The sequence below is a fragment of the Natrix helvetica genome (genome assembly GCF_964273705.1).
Source record: "Natrix helvetica genome assembly, chromosome: 6".
In the NCBI taxonomy this organism is placed as follows: Eukaryota; Metazoa; Chordata; class Lepidosauria; order Squamata; family Natricidae; genus Natrix; species Natrix helvetica.
In genome coordinates this window covers 27,692,613-27,713,946 of record NC_138553.1, presented here as the reverse complement: position 1 = coordinate 27,713,946, position 21,334 = coordinate 27,692,613, and the positions used below count along the sequence as shown (strand labels likewise).

Below are 21,334 nucleotides of genomic sequence, written 5' to 3'. Positions count from 1 at the left end.
TAAATGGTTTACTGAGGTGATCATCAGGAAGAAAAACATGCTTTGGTCTCATGATGCAAGAGGATAGGCTGAAGAAAATACTTTGGTGTGATTGAAAGAATGGAAGTCAGTAGGTATGGATGGATGAGGTCAAGCAAACTAATGGAATATCCTCAGAAGAGCTATGTGTTATGGGGGGGGGGGCAGTGCTTCAAGAATGCCAGTGTTTGTCCAGGCAAGCCCAGTGGTTCCCAACCTTTTTTTGGCCATGCCCCACCTAAGCATTTTTAAAATTCTGATGCCCCCCCCCCCTAGTGACATATAATTCTTACTTTGCTCAAAAAGAACTCTACTTACAAGGAGGAAGCCTAAAAGGCCATTAGTTTGGTTTAAACAAGGTTCAAATTGCCCTCATTAAAAATCAAATTAACTCCCTGTGGGGCCCCACGTTGGGAACCACTGGTCTAGCTCAATGGATCATGGGTTTTGGTTTTGGTTGAAGGATAACAAGACAGTAAGAGAAATAAAGTTAATTTGGGAATATAGAATCTCGCATGAATATTATTAAAATAAAACACTTTCCTCATACTATTCGATTTCTGGTCTGAATACGTGCTCATCTATTCTTTCAACCCAATTCAACCGTGTATATCACCGGTACACGGGAGAGATAGTAACAAAGCAAAATTCAGGTTAGATTCGGCAAACCTGCGATCTGTCTGCCCTCAACGTTGGCCCTTGAATTCCTCGCCTTCAGTGTTTCATACCGAAAATAGGTCACGGGCCAAATTATAAGACAAACCAAGGCTTCAGACCAGTGGTGACATTCAAATTTGTTTACTACTGGTTCTGTGGGTGTAGCTTGGTGGGCATGGCAGGGGAAGGAGACTGCAAAATCTCCATTCCCACCAAGGTGGTATTTGCTGGCTCTCCGAACTACTCAAAATTTCTGCTACTGGTTCTCCACAACCTGCTGAATTTCACCCCTGCTTCAAAGCCACAATTTGCAGACGGCTAATTTGCAGTTACGTTACTTGGCAAACAACCCAGGCGAGCGAATAGGTTTTTGGATGACGTTTTGCTCAGGATTTTAAGGGTGGGTGCTACTGTATTTAGCTCCTTAATGTCCTCTATTCGCATCTAATCCCTTGACCCGCGCGTGTTAAATTCACACCTTTTCGTATTTCATCCTGCATTTTATGATTTGCATTCTAGAAGGAAGCGTTCCACGCTCCTACGCCTCTTGGACTCTCGGAGACGGACATTTTGGCGCCTGCTTCTTTGAAACAGAACGAAGCTCGCCATTTCCGCGGGACCACATGACGGAGTGGGGGGTGGAATGTAAGACTCCAATGAGGCAGAGGAAGGCCGGGCGTCTGCTCGGATCACGGGCGTCGCGTGATGTGGACTCGCGCTGCCTGGAGGCTGTGACTGAGCTGCTCCGCTTAGGAGGCGCGCAAAGCGAGCTGCTGGAGCCCCGGGTGCCGCCTCTGCCTTGGAGGATCCGGAGTTCCGTGGCCTCGACGACGCTGACCTGACGCCCCTTGCTTGCATGTATCCATTGGTGTCTGAGCCTTAAATAGCGGCTCCGCTGCCAACGGAAACCTCAGTCATGTCCGCACATCTCGCGGGCTGCCGGTCTTTCCCTTTGAGTGGTGTGACGGTTCGCAGCTGAGGTCCACAGGACGCGCGGCGTTGTTTCTACGCTGTCGGAATCCGAGGGGGGCTTGCACGTGTTGGGTTGATCAGGCATTGCTTGGGCTCCTTTTCAGCCCCTCCCTCCTAGATGGCTTGCAAGCATGTTAAAACAACGATTTCCATAAGGCTGTTGGAAGACCCCAGGTCGAGGTAGGTTCAGTTAATTGCTGGAATCGCATTTCTTACTTGCCTTTTCTTCACACGCCCAGCGTCTCTTTTTCTGAGAAGCTGTTGGTCTATGGGGAAAATAATTCAAACTCATTAGCTGGGTAATGCTGTAATTAGGCCAAGCTAAATGATGGCTATACAGGGTTTTCTATTCATCAAAACCTCCCCGAAGAGTTCTAGAGAGAACTTGGAGGCTTCTACATGTTTTGGGTTAGTCCTAGTAAAGAAATTATCGCAGCAGGTGGCAGCACTTGGCTAATCTTGAAAAAAAAATTAAACAGCCTGCTTAGGACTTGAAAGGGAGATCTGCAGGAAATCGCAGAGCCAAAACCTCAAAACTTTTCCAAAAAAAAAAATGTCCTGGAAGAAGGCAAGACCACCCATTTCCATTTTGTTGACAAGATACTAACAAGGTGGTGTGTGCCAATATTAACCAGGAGTTAAGTTCTGCTCCAGCTTGTAAAGAAGATATTACTTGGTCTTATATATGGGTGTTTTTTCTCTGATGATATGATTAGCACAGGAATACTAAATAAAAAGTTGCTCTCCCCCATCCACCACTACCAAATTAAAAATTTTGCTTCTGTTTCTTATTGACCTCGTAATGAAAATGGAGAGCAGGATTTTTTTTTTCCAGAAAATCCATTTTTTCCTGACTAAATAATTGAATCCAAACCTTTTCTAGGAATTCCTTGATTAAGACAGTAAAATTTTTGTCACGTTGTTATGCTTGTACTAAGTTTATATTGTTGATGTTTGTTCTATTCATGCTTGAGCATTTACAGGAATAAAATGAAGTTCAGTAAGGTTCCGATGTAATCAAAGGTTGGATTCAGACATCAGGGAGGGTGGGCAGCCTTTTCTGTAGTTAATAATGTCCTCTTTTCTCACAAAGTTCAAGGGCGATCGACACTATTCTACCCATTCTGTCTTGCCAAGATGCTGCCAGGGAATAATGGTTTTTGTCAAAGAACTTTGGAGAGCTGCTAGAGTGTGCAAGTAGGTAAAATTTAGTTCAGGCCAGTAATCTTACTTTATATGAGCAATCTGAATGTTAATAGTAATGTGTATTAACTTGCTGATTTCTGTTAAAGGGGATTGCTATTCAGACTATTTTTGTCTGAATTGTTTTGTTTCTATCTCAATGCTGACATGAATAACTCCCTTGCACGTTTATCCTCCCAGCAATCTAGTATTATAGGAGATGTGCTTACAGGAACCTGAGGAATGGCTGCACAGACCATATGTGAGCTTGCCACAATGGCCCAGAGCAATCCAGTTTTGTCTTGTATTCCAGTTAGGCAATGATCTTAGAGATAATACAGTCTTTAAAAGAGATGTTTAGTTATCTTTTTCCACTGTCTTGGAATGGGATTGAGTAAGACTTTGTGGTTAAACGTCAGAGATTGAGGGATGGGGAGGGAATAGACACTGTCTGGATTCACACATAGCACTAAGCCATAATGTGGTTTGTTTGGGTTGGCACAACTTGCTAAATTGTTCCTTCTAATTTGGCAGCCATGGTACATTGCTTACTGTTGCACAAGAATCCAGCTAGGCAGGTAGAAAAGCAGTATATGCACTGAATAAATATTCTGTAACATGTAGATAAGTAAACCATGGTCAAATGCTATGTGTGAAAAATCTCAGTGAATGTTTGTTTCTTTTTCTTGCCTTGTCAGTTCTCAAAAGTGCCTTGAACAAAGTTAGGCACTTACCAGCAACATGGTGCTGTCGTTTCTGAAGCGTGTGCAAGAACTTCTGCTCATCTTTGCCTTGTCTGTAGCCTCTTCCTGGTCTAATGACTTTCTCTACCATGACTATTGTATTATTGGGGCTGGCCCTTCAGGCTTGCAGATGGCCTATTTCCTTCAACATGCAGGTCGAAACTACGTTGTCTTTGAACGTAGAAATACACCAGGGCACTTTTTCACCTTGTATCCCCGTCATCGAAAATTGATCAGCATCAATAAACGTTACACTGGCAAATCAAACAGTGAATTCAACCTTCGTCATGATTGGAACTCATTGCTTAGCCACAATAACCAACTGCTTTTTCGACACTACTCTCAGGATTTCTTCCCTGATGCTGATACTATGGTGCATTATCTGGCTGATTTTGCTTCCAAACTAGCCCTCCATGTGCACTATAACACATCCATTGTACTTGTGATGCGGGAAAAAGATTCCGAGGCTTGGAATGGTCATTACTTCATCCTCAGAGACCAAAATGCTAAGAATTACAAATGCAGGTAAGAGAGAAAAAACGTCATCTGGGTAATAAAAAAATGTCATATTGCATGGATGCTTCCATAGTAGAAATACAGGTGTTTTTGATTATTAGTACCGTGCATGCATAAACCATCTTTTGGGGACTGAAGATAATTTAGGTGCCAGTGCATATTTCAGAAAGACTCTTTCAGATACAGCTGAGTACCTAAACACTCCCCCATTCCATTCCTTCACTCACCAACATAACTTTCCCTACACACGTCCATTTGGAATATATTGACACATTGCTGGAGGTGACAGATCTGTCAGTGAGATGTGAGCTGGTTGATTTATTCTAAGATCTAATCTAAAAGTCTAGCTGGTCTGAAATGCAGCAACAGGCATGGTGAGCTATCCAGGAGATTCCACATTATCCTCATGTTGAAATAGCTGCACTGGTTGCTTGTGGGACATAATTCAAGGTCCTTGCTGTGGTATATGAAGCATTACATGGCTTAGCTTCAAATGACAATTAGATCTGTCTTCTCCTGTTCAGTCCATCCTGTGCACTGAGTTCCTCAGTAGGACACTTTGTGCCACTTTGTAGATTTGATTATCAAGAGTTATCAACTGGTCTATAGTGAGACTTTGTATAGTTACTGAGAGTGGGAAGTATATAAATCTGTTAAGTAGGTAACATATTTGAGAAAGGTTATTTCCTTTTTCTGTATAGTTTATAATTTTATAAAGTGTTGTATTATCCCTCTGAGCAAATTTTTCCCTTTTCTTGTACCTGTAACTGAACTCTTATCTTTTCTACTAATTAAAGGTGCTTCAAACATGTAGGATCCTATGTTGCCTGTTTTGGCAACTTTCTGGTTTTGTTTGCCCCATTTGTCACTGTAGCAACAAAACTTTCAGTATAATCACATCAAATGTTTTTAGAAGTAGACAGTGGAAAATATAGTAGCTGTTTTCTAATCAAACTCTTTTAGTAGTCTCAACATAGATTTTTTACTTCATTAAAATATACTGCAGTATGAAAATGCTCTTTTCAGCCTGTTTCTAGTAATTTCTATAGTTATGATCTTTTGCTTTTTCTCTCCCACTAAATTGATAAGTATAAAAATGGCTACCCCACTCTAAACTACCTGAGAGCTAATTTTGGTGATTTTGGATTTCTCCCTTTACAAATCAGTTTTTTGTTGCACAACTTTATTGCTGAGATAAGAGTTTGGTGATTTAGTGAAGCATGTAAATAATACTAGAGAAAGATATTTTCACATATAAAATGACTGACCCTAATCAAAATGTTTGTTCTCTATTTTAGTGTTCTTTTGGTGGCCACAGGTATGTGGGTTCCTCACGAAGTGAACTTTCCAGGTTCAGAATATGTTGAAGGTTATGAATCTGTGTCAATCAATCCAAAAGATTTTGTTGGACAGTCTGTATTGATCTTAGGTCGGGGAAATTCTGCCTTTGAAACAGCAGAGAACATTCTGGGTGTCACCAATTTTGTGCATATGGTAGGCCGATCTCGAGTTCGTCTTTCTTGGGCTACTCATTACGTTGGAGATCTGAGGTAAGACTTCATATTCATATGAACCGTTGCATATATTCAGAGATGAAAGATGCATATTTTTAAATGTGTTTCATCCAAAACCCAAATAAAAATGTTGAAGAGTTCAGGACCCAGGATTGAATCTTGTTGCCCTCCACTTGGTCTCTTCCTCCAGTTTAACAGTAAAACACTTTGAATAAGAATTTTGAAATAGCTGTGTATTCATTTCAAAGTGATGTGATCCACTGCTGTTTTAATTATGTTCCTAATCAGAATATCCTGAGGCATTCTACTAAATATTCTGCTAAACCAAAATATTGTATGATATATGTCTACAGTATTTCTCTATCATATTAAGAAAGATAACTGATCACAAAATAAGTTTAGTCTAGCAAGACAAATTCTTTCCAAAAAGCATTGTAGTATTTTCAAGTATCTTTATTACCCTAAATTTCAGTTAATCTGGCCTCACATAATTAAACTAATTAAGAGAAAAGTAGATTCCCGATCATGTTTTGGTTGGTCTTAATGCTGCTTCTTTATTGTGCTTTTTATAATTGCCTGGTGAAACACTTACCCTCTTGATAGAGAAACCAAATTAGAAATCAAATTGTTTTGCTTTTTCATTGTAGCCTATTAATATTTTGCCATCTTTTCCATTATATCAATTCTTTTCTCTCCATTTAAACATATCTGAGGCAATGCTTTCGTTTGGTTTATTAAATCAAGCTTGATTCATTTTAAATTCTAGCCTTTCTAATATTTCTATAATCTATTCTAGACTGTTGTATAATTGCAATTCCTTAGCAATTTGTCCCTCATTCCATCTCCCATATACAGTAGTTTCTCTTGCTTCTGGATCTTAGTAAGTCTTTTGTGCAGCCATATCATTGTCTTCTGCTGCATTGCATTTTTTCCTTGCTGGAATTGCTTCCATTTGTGTCTGTAATACACCCACTTAGAGCTCCTCTTCCTATTAATTTCTCCAGCAACAGAATCCTACTTATTATTATTCTCTGTTCATTAAAATCTTTCATGAAGTCCAAGATATGCTTTCAATTGTACTCAGCTTTATTTTGCTTTCAAATAATAACTACATTTTCTACATTAAGTGTGCTTTTTGGTTTGCATCGTATCAAGAATAACTGGTTCCTATGCCTTTGTCGACTCTGAAGGAAAAGTTGTTAAGGAGAGAAATCAGGAATTTTCTGGAAGGACTATGCTTTTCAGAATTTATCTCTCAACATACGTTGGAATAATGAGTTTTCTACCATTTTGAGGAAAAAAAAACCCTGCAATTAGGCACATCTTGGTTGGTCCGGTAAACAGAGATTAACTCTGCCTCTCTCTCCTGGCTTGAGTAGAACATTATTTCAGAAGAACAGCCAGGCCAACCTGAGATAGTTGTGGGGAGTGTTTTGTAGACTAATAGCTCAGACTGCCATATGCCAAACAGAGGTGGGTTGCTCCTGGTTCGGCCCGGATCGGCCGACTGGTAGTGGCAGCAGGAGGCTCCATCTGGACGCTTCTGCGCATGCGCAGAAGTGTCACACATGCGCAGGAGCGCACCCGAACCGTTTAAAAAATGGCAACCCACCACTGGCCAAATAGCCCATTTTGCCCACTTTTTCTCTAGCAACCAGTCCATATGCAGCAATTTTGTTTGGTATCAATCCTGCCCAGTGTCATCATTCCACGCCCCATCTCCCTTTTTATGCCTGTCCCTCTCTTAGCTGCTTAGAGTAAATAGGTCAGCAACTCTTTGAAGGACCAGGCAGAAGCATTTTGGTCACTGCTGTTTGTTATAGAGTGGGTTCTTTTATTTTTGGTCTTCAAGGAACAGGACATGGAATATTTGTGAAAGAAGCATGGTGTGAGCAAGTATAGACCCCTAAGTGAGATATGCTTGATTTCAGTAAGACATAACGTTGGCATTTTGGGGATTTGAGATTATGATGATGGTGATCTCAAACCAGTCTGCTACATGATGAAGCCCTCTTCATTTAATGTTATGGACCATAAATCTATCACGTTGATCCAATGTGGGTTGGTAGACTATGTTTTTCAACCTCCCTGTTTATGGCTGAGAAAGAAGATTTTAAAGTCACTCGGATAGCTTCTAAAGAAAGACTAGAATCTACCCATCTTCAGTCTAGTACTTTAGCCCCTACCCTACAGAAAGATGGCCATTCATGACCTTTTAGTGTGAGTACATTCAGGAAGTATTTTTTTTTAATTATAACAAGTGATTGTAAAGCCTCCCAATAAAAAATAAATAAAACAAAGAATGCTCCCTCATTTACTCTTTCTGGTGTTTCACAAGTCATTCTGTTTTGTTGTATTTGTTAATCATCTTCCTAGTATATTTACAAAAGAAAATATAATAATTTGAAATAAAACAAAAGTAATATTTTCTGCATCAAAATACTAAAACTAAAGTAGAACATAGTAGCAACACAGGAAGTTGCTTCATACCTAGCCAGAGAGCTTCTATATTTAATCTAGAATTGCTACAATGAGTGTCAGCCATGTTTATAAAAATGGCATGTAAAATTTACATCCCACCTATTGTTTTTTCTTTCTTTCTTCCTTAGAGCAATTAACAATGGGCTCTTAGATACATACCAGTTGAAGTCTTTGGATGGACTTATAGAGGGTGATCTAGAAGACTTAGTTCTCATCAAAGACAGAAAAGGAAAACTGCACATCACCCTTCGGTTCTACTTGGAAAACAGCAATAGCAGTGACCCAGAATCTGTCACTCTTCCACAGGATGAATTAGACAACTTTGCCACTCGTGCACCTTATGACCGTGCCATTCGCTGCCTGGGTTGGAAGTTTGACTTTTCCATATTCAACAAGTAAGATGGGATTGGTTCTAACATGACAGAGGGATAAAATGTTTGGGAGGGTTGATATGTATAGATAGGTATGTGGCATGGATGTAACTTTCTGAGCCTCAAATCAAACAAAATGTCATGCAAAGTGCTTTCCCATCTTTTATTAAATGTAATATTTGCAGTACCTTATAATAATCTATTTCACATTTGCAAATGTAGTTCCATAGTAAAATGGTTTGGAGATTTGACTAAAGTGCTTACCTATTGCCATGACATTGTCTTTTATCCTTCTGAGACTCCATGAGCAGTAAGATGTTCGTCTATTTCTTTTTTCATGCCACCATTTTGTTGTTTAATTCAGTCTAAACTAACAATTAATTGGTTTCCATTATTGCTTTAATGATTTAAATAGACAAGACTATTGTGTCACATATGAAACTTGCTTTGCTCTCCTTTAAAAAGTCAGTAGCTCTGCAGTTAGGGTGCACTTATCTAAATATAATTGTATCATAATTCTGTTTAATTTCAGGGAAGCAATGTATGGATATGCTTCGGTTCTGTGCCCATATGTCTGGTTGTCAAGAAATTAAACTATAGCTCTCCAGAGCCCCTCCTTTGGCAGGCAGCTCTTTCAGCCAGTCCCCAGAAATAAGAGGGAGCTGAAATCTGAGTGGCAGGACAGCAGGGTAAAGTAAGGAGTGGGGGCTGCCTCAGGCAAGTGGGGGATGTCCTAGGAGCCTCGGGCAGGCTGAACTCGCATCTCTTCATTTGAGTGCTGAAAATCCTATGGGAATTTTGGCAGGGAATACCGTCTACTTACAACCTAAGAGATCACTTAACAACCTTAACCAGGAATGCCAGCACTGCAGTCATTGAGAGAAGCAGCCACACGAGCATCTCGTTTAACAACCACTTTGCTCACTGACTGAGATTTTAGCCCTAATTGTGGTTATAGGTCAAGAGCTACTTGTAAAGAAGCTGCAGCTCAGGCAGTGGTGCAATTCAGTCTGTTCTATCCAGTTTGGACGAACCGGTAGTGGTTGTGGCGGGAGGCTCTGTCCACCCACCAGGACGTCATCACGTCCTGTTTTTAACGCTCTGTGCATGCGCGGAAAGTCCTGCGCATGCACGGAGGTGGCGCATGCTCACATTTGCGAACCAGTAGCTAAGGTAAGTTGATTTCACCCCTGAGCTCAGGCATAAGGATCCCCAAAGTAACACTGTTGATATTATCTGTCTTAAACATACTTTAAGATAACTGCCTTATGCCGATGAAAAGTTTTATTGGGAAAGGGATATTTCCTGAGCCTTTTAACATGTACATAGTCTCAAGATCAAAGCTCATACACTGCCCCTTTTATTAAAATCTGTGTGGTCAGCCAGACTCTATTCTCCATGCGTTTCTTTCTCCCAACCCGCAGGTCTGTTGGTTTGATGCATGGCAAAGGCAGTAAGAAGAAGTATCCTTTGATCAAGGCCAGCTATGAAGCCAAAGCTACTCGAGGTCTCTTTCTTCTCGGAACTGCAAGCCACTCAGTGGATTTTAGGAAATCTGCTGGTGGTTTTATTCATGGCTTCCGTTACACCGGTGAGTTTTGGACATGGGGAGAAAGTGAATGTGAACAAGCTCAGCAGTGATATTGTTCTGGCATTTGAGGCCCATCTCTTTTTTTTTTTCTTTTAAGCAAATTATTCCATTTATCAACAGAAATAACATACTGTGTTTTTTCAGCAATACGTTTTCTATTGTACCCAATGATGAAAATAGCAAATGCAAGTGAAGAACACAACTAAAAATTCAGCTTTAAAAGCCAATTGATTATGCAACATATAAGCATTACACTGCCAAATGCTTTTTTATGTATTGTAAAAATATTTAAATTACAATATGCCGTAAGAGAAAATGGGTAGGAAAGGAAAAATAACATTCAGGTAATACATTTACAACACCTACCCCACTGTATTAAATTTTCTCTGCTCTTTCTCATTGTTTCTATAAAGAAACGTATTTTCTATATCCATCAGAAAATATTTGTGGTTCTCCGGGTATTTTTAAGTTACAGTTTCTGGCATCCATCACTTTTTGGAAGGACTCCCCAACAATGGTTGTGATATTACTAAATCTATCAGATGTGAAAGCCAATAAAGACTCAAAAATCTGAATTTATACTTTCAAGAGTGTGGGACAGTCAAAGAATAATGTAGTAACAGCATTAATTCATGTTTTTCTTCTGCCTGCTATAGTGTGAAACTGCCAAATAGTTGTAAGCTTTTTGACTGCAGCCCAAAACTCACTTGTTGCACATTTCAGTAGTCTTATTGTTAGGGCAGTTCTCTTAGCATGTAATATTAAATGATAATATCTGCCTCTTTTGTTCTTCCCCCATTATGCAGCCCGTGCAGTTCATCGCTTACTAGAAGTCCGTCACCACAAAGTGCCTTGGCCAGCCTCCAGCTATCCTGTTGTGCAGTTAACAAATGCTATTGTCAGGCGGGTGAATGATGCATCTGGGCTCTATCAGATGTTTAGCGTGTTGGCAGACATCATTTTGCTGAAAGAGTGAGTGAGTAATGATACTCAGGGGGTTTTCTCCTTTAGAATCAGTGAATGGAATCGGTTAATTCCTATGAGTAGAACTTCTGCCAAGCATAACCAAGAGGGAACTCATTCTTTTCTTCCTTTCCCTTTTCCGCTACTTTCATGATACTATGAGTACTCCAAGTTTGCTCTAAAGCAACAGTCACCAACCTTTGTGGCTTGCTGGCCCAGCTGAGTGGAGGGGGAGGGGAACCAGGCCACGTGAGCAATGGAGCTACATATGTGCATGCACATTGGTCTGCCACTTGCACGAGTGGAGCTACGTGCACCCAGCCCGCCGCTCATGTGAATAGAACTACTCACGCAAGTGTGCACCGGCCTACCTCTCACACGGCTCAGTTCCAAATAGGTCACAGCCCGGTAGGGAGCTACGGGCCAGGGGTTGGGGACCTCTGCTCTAAAAGGAGATCTGGAAAGCAGATCCTGAGAGGCACAAGACCTGCATAACAGAAAAAAAAATCCATACAAGTAGTTTTCTATTCCCCCAATAATAGATTCTACCCATAACAATCCTGTAAGGTAGATTGAGTGGAGAATTAAATGATTGATCCAAAGCACCAATCATTACTATATTTAGTATTTAACCTGGTCTTTAATTTTAGTTGTTAACCATGTTACTTTGATTCTTTTATTATTAACACTCCTTAATGCTAGAGGATTGCTCTAAAACTATTCCTTTGAGAAGAATGTATCAATGCAAAGGTTTGTTTATATAGTAAGATACTTTCTAGTCACACATTTTTGCTCAGCCAAATTCAAAATTAAGTGAATGAACTAAAGATAATTCAAGCAAGAGCATAATCAAGGTTTTTCCGTACTTTACAAGCTATTCCTCGTAATATATATTACAATACTGTAATCCTTAAGTCATGAAGATAGAATTGACAGTGGTCAGATCTCTTTGGAGTACAGAGTTTAGCTAAGGGTACCACCAGAGCTGATGCTTGATAATCATGGAGTAAAGCAGAATTTAAAATTAATTCCAAATGCTGAATTAGCTATGGTAAAAAATGCAATCCCATTTTTAAAAAAATGATTTGCAGTTAGTTGAACTGAGCACACCAGTATTAGCCAACTTGCCTTGTTGTATTTGAAATGGGTTTGTTTTGATCGGTCCTAGGAATGCTACAAAATTTGAATACCTGGAGGAGTATCCAGTTGGAGTCCTACAAGATCTGGAGTGGCGGACAGGAAGAAAGGTGCAGGATGGACTTTTTGTCATAGTGATGGAGTATGGAAAGAACTTCTCTGGTCCTGACAAGGATGTCTTCTACTATAACCGTGCAGTAGGAGAGCCAGAGCACGCTTGGCAGTCTAACTTCCTGCATCCTGTAATTTATTATTATAAGCAACTTCCCACTGGTAAGCAATGTATTTTTTATTCCTTCTCCACTAACGATAGTGTTTCAAATAATGTTAAAAGTGTCAGAAAATTGGATATCTTTTAGTATGGTTTGGATAGTTTGGTAGTGTGCTGGAGTTGGTTAGATAGATAGGATAGCTAGCATTCAGGAGGCATTAGGGAGGCAGTGATAGACCCAGCAAAAATGGCTGCACCAGATCAGAGACACTTTTGACCACTTTGGAGTGTGTTTTTATGTATATTTTAACTGTTGATAGTTCTTAACGTGTTAATTTTGATTGTGGTTGGCCTCTCACCCAGTGTAGAACACAATATAAATAAAGTGTTTTTTCAGGAAAGAAATTTCTCATGCTGTTACTGTTTATTCTTTCGGACAGCATTGGTAAGAAATATTTGATTGGTAAGAAATCGATTCAAGACCTACAAGCTATTATTTTCCTTTGCCCCAGACTTGTCCAAGGGTCTTCCATGTCTAAAGGCAATCATTTACACTTTAAAAACTAGTGATTCTACTACCACCCCATAAAGGGGGCACTTGGGAACACATGGAGAATATATCCCTCTCATAATGAGGCACTGATGAGATCCCTTAAATATTGGATATAGACATTTTAGTTGGTGAAGAGGAGTAAGGGTCAGGTAAACAGAATAGGCCTTATCCTCATACACTTTGTCCATGTCCTCACAATCTCCAAGGCAAAAACAAAAAACATCAAATTATAAGGAAAAATATTTGCTCAAACTACATCCCTAGCAGTAAATGAGCAATTTTATTTGGAAAGAATTATACACGTTTTTAATGTGTATGTATCTTGTTTATAGTCTTCCGTCAATTATAAAGTGGTTTGGTGAGTACCATGACAAGTGTATAAATAAGGTACGTTTGACTCAGCCTTCCATCCTTCAGAGGTGGGTAAAATGAGGACCCAGATTGTTGGGGGCAATGTGCTGACTCTGTAAACCACTTAGAGAGGGCTGTAAAGCGGTATATAAGTCTAAGTGCTATTGCTATTCCTAGCTGATTGGATTATGCAGATTACAATTTGGCTGAAAGAATGATTGAGATGAGTCTAAATAATATGTGGATGCTTTTTTAACCCACTGGGAGAGGGGGCAGGTAAACATGCTCAACATGCACCAAAACACTGTTTTTTCTAGTGATACGATCTGCCGTCATTTTTAGTTTTCCTGTTGCCTCTGAAAAGCCAAAAAAAAACGTAAGTGTACCTTATGCTTGCAAACAGGTCTTCAGCCTCACATTAGGAAAATACCACTTGTTTGTGGAGTCCATGCTACTCTGAGCTTGGTTGTTCATTTGCAGATGTTTCATTACCTAATTACCGTATTTTTCAGATTATAAGACGCACCAAGGCTTTCAAGAGGCAAATTAAAAAAAAAACTTTTTGCACTCTGCAAACCTCCCGAAAACGGCCTATTTTTCACGAAGACTGGCCCATTTCCCCCTCCCAAAAAGGCATTAATAGCCTTTAGGGGGTTTGCAGAGCGTACCTGGGGGGTGGACCCAAAAATGAGCAAAAAACAGCCCATTTTTCACGAAAACGGGCCCATTTTTTGTCAAAAAATTGCACGCATAGCCTTTAGGAGGCTTATAGAGTACTCGGGGGGGGGGGCAAAATTGAGCAAAAGACGTCCTGTTTTTCACTCATTTCTGCCTTCCCCAGCCCCCAGGAGCTCTCTGAAAGCCTTCTACAGGCTCTGCACGGCCATTTTGGTGAAAAGGGCGTTGGTCCTTACCTGAGATGCCTCTTCTCATAGGTTGGAGGTAGCATCCAGACTGGGTAGACCTTCATCCACTCATTGCGAGGACTGAGCCTGACAGTTGTTGATTACCAATGATGTTACCTAATTAGGTAATGAAACATCTACACGCAAACAACCAAACTCAGAGACAACAAGGACTCCACCGTTCAGCCCTGAGCTACAAATATTCTCTTCTGTTATTTTCTTTAATTGTCCTTTTCTTCTTGAATGCTAACTTGTAAAGCAAACTTCTGCAATCCAAGGCTCTCTAAAGGAAATAAAACTCCCAGCCTCCCAAATTAGCTTGTTGTCCATTCTTTTACTTTTCGTGCCTTTTACTTTGCGTGCTCTCGCTCTCTCTTCCCAATAGAACGTGAAATGAGACTTTGCCCACCAGATTGGCCCTTGCCTCGCCCAGACGCAATCCATCACATTGTGGAAGACTTCCTGACCGACTGGACTGCACCAAATGCACATGTTCTCCCACTGAGACGTTTCTTGGAGAATTGCCTTGAAACTGACTTGCGCAGATTCTATGCAGGTATTCTGGGAACTAGTTAGGGATGAATCCATAGGGAAGGGAAGCAGGCAGATAGGCCAGGTAACCATTAAATTCCTTTCAGCCGAGATCCATGTTTACACATAATCCCTCATCAAAGACTCTTGATCTTTGTGGAGTCCTTGGAAGGTAATAGAACCAGAGATCTTGCCAGTGAATCTATGATCACCTGAAATGAGCACAAGATTTTAAAAGGACAATTTGGACTTACAACTAAAATATTTGTACTGAGAACTGCATATTAAAACTGGATTTAAGAGCTTTGTAGTACTAGACTTCCATGGATTTCCTGGCAAGAGCTTTATTCTCTGGATTAGCGTGCTAAAGGCAAAATGGATTTTTTCATACGTGTCATAAATACTAGTAAAGATATTTGCATGTCTCTTCCCAGTCAAGGACTCTAGAAAGTCACACTACCTATTATGGGGAGATTGTAAACTCACAAATCCTTCTCCAGTTTCAACACTATATGTGCAAAGATCTTCACGTCTCTTTGTCCAGGGAAGCACATAGATGTTTTTGCATAGTTTTAATTCTTGGGGAGACAAGAGCACAAACATGTTGAGCTAAATTTTGCCTGTACATTGTCTATTAATATATCCTAATTGAATAAGCTACATATGTTTGGTTTGATGTGGACCTATTACAATATATGAATACAGCTACTATAGTTTACAGTGAGCATAGACTTTGTAATCTACCTGCAAGTCAAATAACTATTTAGAAGACAACAAAATCCATGTCTTTATATCAGAACAAAAAGTACAATTTATGGGGTGCTTCATGTAGCCCACCAGTATCATTTTTTGGGTGTCCCCAGAACCCTCTTAAAGAATGAAATTAGCTGGAAAACTGGGTCTTTTTGCATTTAGAGACAATTTGGCAGTTTTAATTGGTCGCTTAAAGCCTTGGAGATGTTTTAAGGTACTGATTGTACCCTTTAAACTTCCTCCCCAAATGGGCGCTTTTGAAGTATGGGCTCAAAATACCATGTAAAATCTGATGCTACTTTCAAAGTATTTAACAAAATTTACCCAGACCTCCTTTGTATGATGAGATTTCAGTGAGCATTGACCCTATACTTCACAATCTTAATGATTAGAAATGGTTACTGATTTTTTTTTAAGCCGAACTTCTGAATCTTTTGAAAAAATCTGCTAAATGGGCTATAGCAGAAGACTTTTCTCAATCCATTGTTTAATTCTTTTTTCTAGCATGGTGTATAATCATATATCAGAGTGGGTTAGCCTCTAACAATATTTCCCATTTCCTTATAAAAGAGGCTTAAATGAACTCAGATTGTTGCTGATTCACATACTGTAGGAATCTTTGCTAGAGTTAGGAAATCAATTACAAACTAAGAACCATAGTCTACTTGGAGGGTGAAAATGCTATTAGTGCTTACTACTATTCTGTTTCAATTCTTGAATATAACAATCTATAAAGCAAGATTACTTTTTCCCTCTGTTTGTACAGAGTCCTGTTTTCTGTTTGCCTTCACACACTTGAGGCTGCCTCCCTTCTGCCAACAAGGGTACATGAAAAAGCAAGGGCTTGTTGGAAGTGAAAAGCTTCAGCATCACAGAGTAGCAGCAGAGCTGATTGAACGTGCAGCTATAAAGTCTCAAGATGAACAAGAGAGTGGCACTATGCAATCCCACAACCAACTACTGAAAAGTACAAAGATATCCAGTCATCGGCTTCAGCATCTTACAAGCACCAAGGATGAACTTTAGCTTCTACCCAACTATTTCAAAATTCACAAGCGTTACAACCACAATACCATGGCAAAGATCTGCAGAGGAGCTCCAGCATCCAGTATTCCTAACCAGTCCTAGATGAGGACCACATCTCATCCATACCATGTTCTTGCACACATTTGCAGATCTTTATGAACATGAATGTTTACTTTCCTGGATGGGATTGAACAGATGAAGCTTTAATGTGGGAAATCTTACGCATTTGAGAAGAGTGATGTTTCTAGGCCATTAAGAATGAATAGCTGAGCCTGGTTACTTTTATACCAGGTTTTCAAAATGCACTGTTATTATAGTCATTAGTGTATTTGGTAGAAATGGCATTGTTGAATGACAGCCTGCTTATTTCAAGACAGAATGTTCTTGCATGTTAACAGAGTAGCACTTCTGTTTGCATTATGCCCCACTTAGTTTAGTATAGTAAAGTGTTTCCTATTTTATGTATTTTTCATATTGTTTAAGGTAAAAATAGGTTAAGAGGTCTGCACTTTTTTGCACCTTTACCTCCAATGTATTGATTACTATGACTTCAGTTGAGTTGTGTGTAGCAAACTGGAAATAACTCAAGCTCATTTCTTATTTATATCTTCTATCTGTTTGGCAGATAGAATGAATGACATTCATACATTTTCTTCTTCTGTCTCGGCGGAGCACATAAGAAATCTTTGTGTTAGGTTCCCATTATCCCATTATCAAGTTGATACTTTGCTTTGATTCCCGGCACACACTGACTCAATATGATGCCCTCCTTATTCATTAACTACATTTCCCAAAATTCACAACCAGACACTGTCATGTTTAAAAAATTAGGGAAGAAAAAATCCAGCAACTCAGAGCTAGCTGGTTGAGGTAGGCTACACTAACTTTACCAAATTAAACATGAAGGACCAAAGTTTTGGGATAATTCTGCAATTTGTTGGTTAGAGATGAGCGATACATTTCAATGTGTTTGGAGGTATAAAATTAGAGAGTAGATAATACCAGGTTAGATATGCCCGTGGTATTCCTGAACACAAATTATTAGTATTTATACAAGTCTAAAAAGATAATTGGTATCACTTACACTCAGTGGTGGATTGCAGGCAGTCCGCCCCGGTACAGGTATACCGGAGCACCGGGTACCATTCCGGAACAGTGCTCCAGAAGGCCCGCCTGCCCATGCTCCTTTAAAGTCTTCTGCGCTTCCGCGCACACGCAGCATCTGCATGATGCTCCATCGAGCAGCTGGAGCGTCATGGAGGCTTGCGGAGGCGTCGCTGGAAGGTAAGACGCATGCGTGCGCACCACACACATTCATGTGGAGGACGCCGGGCTCCATTGCAACCGTACCGGTTGTGGCGGGATCTGGAACCCACTGCTTACACTGTATGTTTTTGGTTTGGTCACATTAACTTATGTGAAGATCATACAACTGTAATATAGGAAAATTTAAATTCCTTACTTACCAACAAGCAATTTAAAGCTTTATATTCTTTATTAATTTTTGCAAAGATGCCAGGGAATCTATTAATTTGTGTTGCTTTTATCTTTTCATAGTCATTTCTCTGTATATCTTTAAGAACAATAATATGGTTTAAAACCTGCTCCAGTGAAGTGAGAATACAATACAATAGCAAAGTGGGAAGGGACTTTGGAGATCTTCTAGTCCAACCCCCAGCCTAGGCAGGAAACCCTATACCGTTTCAGACAAATGGCTATCCAACATCATCTTAAAGACTTCCAGTGTTGGGGCATTCACAACTTCTGGAGGCAAGCTGTTCCACTGATTAAATTGTTCTGTCAGGAAATTTCTCCTCAGTTCTAAGTTGCTTCTCTCCTTGATTAGTTTCCATCCATTGCTTGTTCTACCCTCAGGTGCCTTGGAGAATAGTTGGACTCCCTCTTCTTTGTGGCAACCCCTGAGATATTGGAACACTGCTATCATGTCTCCCCTAGTCCTTCTTTCTATTAAACTAGACATATCCAGTTCCTACAACCGTTCTTCATGTTTTAGCCTCCAGTTCCCTAATCATCATTGTTGCTCTTCTCTGCACTCTTTCTAGAGTCTCCACATGCAGTATTCCAAGTGTGGTCTTACCAAGGCCTTATAAAGTGGTATTAACACTTCACGTGATCTTGATTCTATCCCTCTGTTTATGCAGCCTAGAACTGTGTTGGCTTTTTTGGCAGCTGCTGCACGCTGCTGGCTCATATTTAAATGGGGTCCACTAGGATTCAAAGATCCTCCTCACAGTTACTACTACTATTGAACAAGGTACCACCTATACTGAACCTGTGCATTTTGTTTTTCTTGCCTAAATGTAGAACCTTACTTTTTTCACCTCACCATTGAATTTCATTTTGTTAGTGCCAATGTTCAAGTTTGTCAAGATCCTTCTGTATCTTAAGCCTGTCTTCTGGAGTGTTGGCTATTCCTGCCATCTTGGTGTCATCTGCAAATTTGATGAGTTCCCCATTTATCCCCTCATCCAGATCATTGATGAAGATGTTGATGAGTACTGGGCCTAAAACAGAGCTTTGAGGTACTCCACTGCATACTGGGAAATGGGAAATAGCTGTTCATAACGATATGAATACTAGTCCAAATTTCCCATCACTGCTATTATATAATCAGTGTTGGAGAAGGAACTAGCTCCATTACTAAGCCAGAAACTAGTATAACCCTGATTTAATGACACTGATTCATACCAAGCTACCTCCATTTTCTACCATATTATATCTTCATTTTTGCCTGTTCTTGTTGTCCAGATATTGTTGCTATTTTCTAAATGTGCATGATCAGTATAGATAAACTGAATGGAACATAATCCACTGCAGCTCAAGCATGAATATTCAATGGAATTACATTTTGCATGGCTGATATTCAGATTAATATGAATATGCACTTGCTTTGGGAGTTAAGACTGGATATTAGTATGTTTTTTATGCAAAGTTTGAGCTGTATGGTTATGCAAGACTTTTTTCCCCAAAGGTCAGATTTTGCTACTATTCCACAGAGAACAGTGATATCTTGTCAGCTACCATATATTTCAATCATTTAATACCTTTAAATATTAATTAAAGGTATTTAATGAATACCTTTATTCATTAAATATTCAGACATTTACAATAATTCCAAGGAGGAAAAGGGAAATTGTAGCTCCTTCATTTTGAGAATATTTGTCTTTTTTAGAACAGTATTTTTATTAACTTAAAATACTTGTCAAGTTCATAAAATTAATTAGTTTAATTATGCAAATAATTTGTGTAAATTTATACTGTCTGTATGTTTTGTATGGTTGTATTATTTGGGATGAATCTTTTAAAACATTTCTATTTTATCATGAAAACTAATGGCAGAAGTATTGTTTATGAAGGGGAAAAGACTCAAGAACCTTTCAACCTTTCAGGATAGTTCTCAACTTACCATTGTATTTGAGCCCAGAATTACAGTCATATATAATAGTGATCATTAAGTAGGTCACTACAAAACTGCACTTGACTTTACAACCTTTTCAGTGGTGGCCATTAAGCAAACCTGTTCTCAGTAATGGTTACTTTTTGAGGAAAACTAAAAGTAAATGCTGGAACCCAGCAAAATCTACCAAAAATCACAGTGAAATGACTATGGGATGCTGCAAATGGCTCTAAATGCGAGTTGGCTGCGAAGTGCCAAAATACAATCACAGGACTGGGAAAGGTGCACCCATCAGAACTTCGAAAATGGATTGTACAATCCTTGGGGAGATCCACTGTAACTTCAGCCAGTAGCTAAGCAAAGACTACCTGTATGTATCCAAAAAATAATCTGAACAGAGCAATGTTTTGTAATGTCTGAAAACAAGAAAAAAAGGGAGGTTAAATTGCCTTGATGCATTTCCCCATACAAATCATTAATACCATTTTGAATTAGGCAATTATTTCTTCAAAATCTTGATTTGTGGCACTGGTAGATCCAAACAACATATTTGAGATTTTAAGTGTTTAATCTCAAAAAAGGTTTAGAAACTAAAATTTTAACCACACCCTGTTTGCTTCTTGTCTATTTGTTTTTGGATTCATCTTTTTGTGTCTGTTTTTGCATTCAGACTTCAATGCTGCAATCTTTCCCTGGATATGAATGCAGAGCCATTCCCAAAGGCACCACTGAACTGTAATTCTTAAAAGATAAAATTCAAAATAGAGGAATAACCTGTGATTTACATTTTAACATTTAAATAATTACATCAATTTATTATCTCACACACACACACGTTTTTTTTAAATACTCCAATTGAAGGGAATTTTTTTTTAATGCCCCCTCAACAACGGAGCCGTTATTTTTCTCAAGTGTTAATAGACTTTATTATGTGCCATGCTGTTCATAATATCAATTAACGAATTTCAATGCAGATTGTTGCCAGTTTGATGTGCTGGTTAAGACTGCTGGCCCAGAAACCAGAGAAACTTGAGTTTAGATTTATTTTTAAAATGTCAGGGTTGTGCAGAGTAATAGTTTACAGTTACTGGCTATAATTAATTTCAGAAACCGATTAACTAAGCCAAGCGCAAACCTGGGCGCTTTAAGAAAGACCAAAAGTTTTTACTTCACATTTCCGTCCGTTAAGGCAACCAACAAACTCCGCAGAAAACAGCCCGGGCACTTCCACCCCTCCCGCAGCGAACTTGAGCAAACACAGACCCGGATGCAGGTCCGCCATTGGTGCATTAAGAAGAGGCGGCGAGGTCAGATTTCCCCGCGAGCCAATCACCACCCAGGCTGAAAAAAGCACCTTCGCTTTCTCTCTAACCAATAAGCACATAGGGAGATGCTTACTGCTCTCCGCATCACCCAATCCACCGCCAAGGTTATCGAACAG

General features: G+C 39.5%; 1 protein-coding gene across 4 annotated transcripts; it reads left to right on the top strand.

Annotated features, from left to right (window-relative positions):
• The first annotated feature begins 1,086 nt into the window (after positions 1–1,086).
• On the top strand, positions 1,087–17,023 carry FOXRED2 (FAD dependent oxidoreductase domain containing 2). 4 transcript variants are annotated; one of them, XM_081956802.1, is made up of 10 exons: positions 1,087–1,827; positions 2,785–2,844; positions 3,528–4,097; positions 5,387–5,638; positions 8,212–8,478; positions 9,879–10,045; positions 10,852–11,017; positions 12,177–12,418; positions 14,551–14,721; positions 16,216–17,023. In XM_081956802.1, exons 3-10 carry the CDS (start codon positions 3,571–3,573, stop codon positions 16,473–16,475), a joined length of 2,052 nt encoding a protein of 683 aa, XP_081812928.1. In that variant the 5' UTR covers positions 1,087–1,827; positions 2,785–2,844; positions 3,528–3,570; the 3' UTR covers positions 16,476–17,023. The 4 variants fall into 4 exon arrangements, with proteins under 4 accessions (XP_081812928.1, XP_081812927.1, XP_081812930.1 ...); XM_081956801.1 differs by having other exon boundaries at positions 2,741–2,844; XM_081956803.1 differs by lacking the exon at positions 1,087–1,827 and adding an exon at positions 2,202–2,258.
• Positions 17,024–21,334: the final 4,311 nt, after the last annotated feature.